The sequence below is a fragment of the Antrostomus carolinensis genome, unplaced genomic scaffold, assembly GCF_000700745.2.
Source record: "Antrostomus carolinensis isolate BGI_N321 unplaced genomic scaffold, ASM70074v2 scaffold35676, whole genome shotgun sequence".
In the NCBI taxonomy this organism is placed as follows: domain Eukaryota; kingdom Metazoa; phylum Chordata; class Aves; order Caprimulgiformes; family Caprimulgidae; genus Antrostomus; species Antrostomus carolinensis.
Window position 1 is genome coordinate 6,201 of NW_010321748.1, and position 4,649 is coordinate 10,849.

A 4,649-nucleotide genomic window follows, 5' to 3' on the forward strand; every position below is an offset into this window, starting at 1 on the left:
GGCTTTGCGGGGGGAAGGGGGATGTGGAGATGCAGCTCACTTCCACCTCAGGATGCTGAAATCAGAATTTAATTTAAATCTTGCTCACACTCTCTGTTGGTAGCGTTGTCACCTGGGACATGCAGGACTTCTCACTGGTGGCTTGCAGGCAGGGTGATGGCAGCTGGCAGGCAGGCAGGCAGGGTGGGAACCACCAGCCCTCTGTTCCTGCTGCTCCCTGCCCGGGTTCGAGCAGAAAAGGGGCTCTCACTGCCTGTCCCTCTGTCTTTTCTGTCTATCTTTCCCCAAGCCCTCCATGCTGTGAGCTGTTTCAAACACAAACTGAGCAAATACTCTTAAGTTCAGCAACATTTTACATTGCAAATGACCAGGCTCAGACCCATGTCCCACCAGTCCCAGCTCTGAAGGATCCACACACGTGTGTGATGCAGAAAGGTCCTTTCAATCCCTCTGCCCCTGTAGAGAAATGGCAGAGGTCCAGAGCCTGTGTGAACGCTTGGAGATCCCTTCAGCTCTCACAGACAAAGCACACACAAATATTTCATCCTTGCAGTAGCTGTTTACATTTGGGATCAGTACATGAGTCTAGCACACTGCTTCTAGCTGATTTACTTTTGCATACAATAAAGTAAATAACCTGAAGGTTTTACTCACCTTCTTACCCAAAATATTTGAAGTTTAACAAGATATTTGTTTGGGTTTTTTTTCCCCACTAAATATTGCACTTGCTAGATACTGGAGTATATCTACACTAGTCTTCCACAAGATCTGTTGGAGTCCGTGTATTTCCATGCCATGTGAGAGGACTCAGCACACTCATGAGCTCAAGCGGCGGCTCTTTCTTGGTCTCCTCCTCTTCGAAAACTGCGATTTCAGCCAGCTGAAGAAGCCACCTCTGGTTTGTAACTCGAATTCTACAGGGAAGTGGTCGCTCACCCCCAGTGCCTGCAAGACAACAGCACAGAGGGGATGGGAGATGGCCACCTGTGCTCTTTCCAAACCCCACCCCAAGGAGTTTATCTGCAGTGATAGGGAGATGGATGGGCAGTGGTGGGTGCAGGGAGGTGCAATGTGAGCATCGCATCACTTTGGGAGGATGCAACAGTTTTATGGACAAGACCAGGTTCAAAACTGCCTGGATACCACTGGCTTTGCACTCCTGTGTTAGCCCTTGCCCCACTGCTGCATAAACCATGCTGTGTCTACCTGCTCCTCGGTCATCTGAAAGTCCTTCTGGAAATCAAAGATGTTGACAGAGTGTGGCATGATGGCATGGACGAGCTTCTGCCCACTGACCACGATCCTGTAAGGAGCAAGGGAACAGAGTGCTGTCATGGGGTGCCTGACCAGCGGCAGCCATGCACACTGAGCCACTCGCCAGAGAGGTGGCCTTGATGGAGTCACAGCTACATATGGTTTGTCCTTTCCCATGGGCCGCCTGCTTAGAGATGCTAGCACATGCTTTCTGCTGAGTTTGGCTGATTGCTTTCCTTGGGAGTGAGACACCTAAATACCTTGGCACGTGTTGGCCTTGGAAGTCAATGTTGAATGACTTGTATCTAAACCCACCCCAACAGTGCTGCAAAGTTGGATACAAAAATCATAGGACACCAATGACTGGAGTCTCAGTGAAGTCCTGCTTTGGTCCAGAAAATCTCTCTCTGCAAGAGGTTTAAGTCTTGACTTACTTGGGCTTTAATAAGCTGATGTGTTTATTGTACCTGCTGAGGAAGCTGCAAGTAGCAGCAGGACTCACCATGTGCCCAGGGAAGGCGAGGCATCCCACCTCCTGAGCAGAACCGGATTTTGCATTTGTCAATCCAAATTACGAATACAAGAGCAAAAACCGTGGCGCAAAACCAGCACGGAGGAGGCAGCAGCGCCTTCAGGGCTCTGCAGATGAGAAGTGCTGCGTAATTGCCTGTCATTTATCTCCATCTAAGCCACAGCAGCGGCTGGTTCTTGCATGAAATCTTGCCCTGTCTGCAAAACTGCTTGCCAACAAGCCTGAAAAGCACTTTGTGCTTCTGACTAGAAGTATTCAGATCTCATTTCCCCCTGGATGCTGTTTTATCTTTGAAGGCCTCATGCATAATTTTTTTATCTGACAGTCACTGATACCTTTCCATGCATTTTTTCCCTCAGAAAATCATAAACAGGGAAGGGTTTGACCATGAACCCTTTACCTGTCATATGGGCAGCTTGTGCTTCTCTTCACTGTTGTATCATTTTTGTCACCGATTAGCCAGATGAATTCAGAGTAAGTTCTCAGACGGATGTTCTTCCACTGCTTTTGGGGAACGTAGCTACATCCAGCATTAAAGTCTCCCATGAAGATGAAGTTCTAGAAGGTAGGAGGGTTTTCAAAAGTAATCACAAGGACAGCTCTTCAAAAGAAGACCGGCAAGGACTTTTAGGGTAAACATAGCCCATACAGCTCAAGTAGAGAGCGCTCACTGAGTGCAGTGGGGCTTCTCCTTTCTGCTGGGCACACCACCAAGGCATGCTGATAAAACAGTGGTTTTATCAGATTGAATTTACCAATTAAAATGCAGAGAACTCAGTTAAAATACATCAAGGAGATACTCAAAATCTGGGCCTTGTTATCAGTGGTTTTAAGGTTACCAGGCTGTGAGTGGTGAATAGCATACCAGGTGAATCAGCACCAAAGCCACTGTTAGTAATGAAGATGGTGAACTAACCTCAGTTTTCCAGCGCTGTTTTACGTCTAAATACACATCATAGAGCTCATCAATCTCCCGTACTGCTGTCTCTGGGGTGGTGTGCAGAGGGATTATAGCAAAGTCTTTGACAGCTTGAAAACAAGGCAAAAGAATAAGAAAAAAATGTGATGGTTAAACACATGCTGAATCACAAAGAAACAGGGATTGACTTGGAATCAAGGTCTTTTTGAAGAAGAAACAGCTGCTGTTCTGGCTGTGGATCAGAGGCACGGGCTGTGTAAGTGCACAGCATTCCTCAGCTGCTCGGCCGACGCCGAGCTGCGATGCGGTGAGGTGCTGTGTCAGGGCAAGGCAATCCCTGCTCCAGCACCACAGCGATAGCTGCTCCTGGGGCTCTGCCAGCAGCATGGGGCACGTCCACCAAACCCCTGCCCATGGCAGCAGCAGAGGCTTTCCTGGGGCTGCCGGCCGCGGGGCTGCGGCTTGCACTGGTGATCCGGAGGCATCAGCCCCAAAGGCACGTGCTGCTCTTGTAAGGAAACGCAGCGTGGGGTCAGGATGAGGCCCCTTTCACCTGCCCCCACCACACGTTCAGGTCCAGCCAGCACCATCTTGCTTTGTGGGACTTGCCAGTGGGGGAACAATTTGTTTCTGAAATGTCTCACTAGTTTTTGGAGATTGGATCCAGATGGCAAAGGGCTCTCTGGAGAAGGCATCCTCATCCCCAGGCTGGGTGTCAGGGTACTGGTAGGTTTGTTTCACTGATACCAGATGTTGCCTGCAGCAGAATAAAAAGGACAGGGAATGTCATGCTCATGGCTTGCCGGGATGTGTTCAAGTGATCATCCCCCTGCAGTCAGCACTGGTGAGGTTGCACCTTGAGTGCTGGGTTCAGTTTTGGGCCCCTCACTCCAAGAAGGACATGGAGGTGCTGGAGTGTGTCCAGAGAAGGGCAATGAAGCTGGTGAAAGGTCTGGAGCACAAGTGTGATGAGGAGCGGCTGAGGGAACTGGGGTTGTTTAGTCTGGAGAAAAGGAGGGTCAGGGGAGACCTTATTGCTCCCTGCAGCTACCTGAAAGGAGGGTGTGGAGAGGTGGGTCTTGGTCTCTTCTCCCAACTAACAAGTGATAGGACAAGAGGAAATGGCCTCAAGTTGTGTCAGGGGAAGTTTAGGTTGGATATTAGGAAAAAATTCTTCACCAAAAGGGTTGTCAAGCACTGGAACAGGCTGGCCAGGGAAGTGATGGAGTCACCATCCCTGGAGGTATTTAAAAGACAAGTAGATGTGGTGCTTAGGGACATGGTTTAGTGGTGGACTTGGCAGTGTGTATTGGGTCTGGTTGTTAGGTTAATGGTTGGGCTCGATGATCTTTTCCAACCAAAGCAATTCTATGATTGTAATGCTGACTCCATGCTCTGACCTGGACCCTGGTCCATGGCCTGGGATGGATACAGCCAGGCTGGTAGCCATGCTTGGGACAATCCCCACACCTGGGCACAGCCTGTCCCACCTGCACAGCCTGCACCTCTCCAGCTCCCTTAGAGCAAAGCCATCACCATGGTGTCCAGCCCGTCTCTACAGGGCTGTGACATGGGAGGGCAGCGTGAGGGGCTGACTCGTTGGTGCAGAGACCTGGCTCACCTGTAGATGAAGGCATACTGCTCCTTGTAGCTCTTCCTTCCCAGCCTCTCGCTCACCACACAGCTGTATTCCTCCTTTGGCCCCTTCATCTGGCTGGAAGAAAAGTGATTTTCCTGAGTTTTTTCTGCATTCATAAAGGACTGAGGAGGAGATAATTGTGCTTGTGCCCAAGGACAGGGGACATTGCTGGCCTGGCCTCAGAGGTGGGTGGTAGAGACACAAAACCTTCTGAGAACGTGTGTCCTGGACCTGTGCTCCATCGCTGGCTCTTTCACGCTATATCCTCCCTGCTCGTTGCAGCCTGTCTCTCTTTCAGCTGGCTC

The 4,649-nt window shown here is 50.1% G+C and overlaps 1 protein-coding gene across 1 annotated transcript in view; it reads right to left on the bottom strand.

Annotated features, from left to right (window-relative positions):
* Window positions 1-816: 816 nt before the first annotated feature.
* LOC104526565 (deoxyribonuclease 1L3) overlaps window positions 817-4,649 on the bottom strand; it is a 6,133-nt gene continuing 2,300 nt past the window's right edge. The window contains exons 3-8 of the mRNA XM_010170056.1: window positions 4,327-4,419; window positions 3,350-3,462; window positions 2,703-2,815; window positions 2,187-2,344; window positions 1,207-1,303; window positions 817-945 (exon numbers count right to left, since the gene is read on the bottom strand). Coding sequence (XP_010168358.1) covers window positions 817-945; window positions 1,207-1,303; window positions 2,187-2,344; window positions 2,703-2,815; window positions 3,350-3,462; window positions 4,327-4,419 — 703 coding nt within the window. The remainder of the gene's footprint in view (window positions 946-1,206; window positions 1,304-2,186; window positions 2,345-2,702; window positions 2,816-3,349; window positions 3,463-4,326; window positions 4,420-4,649) is intronic.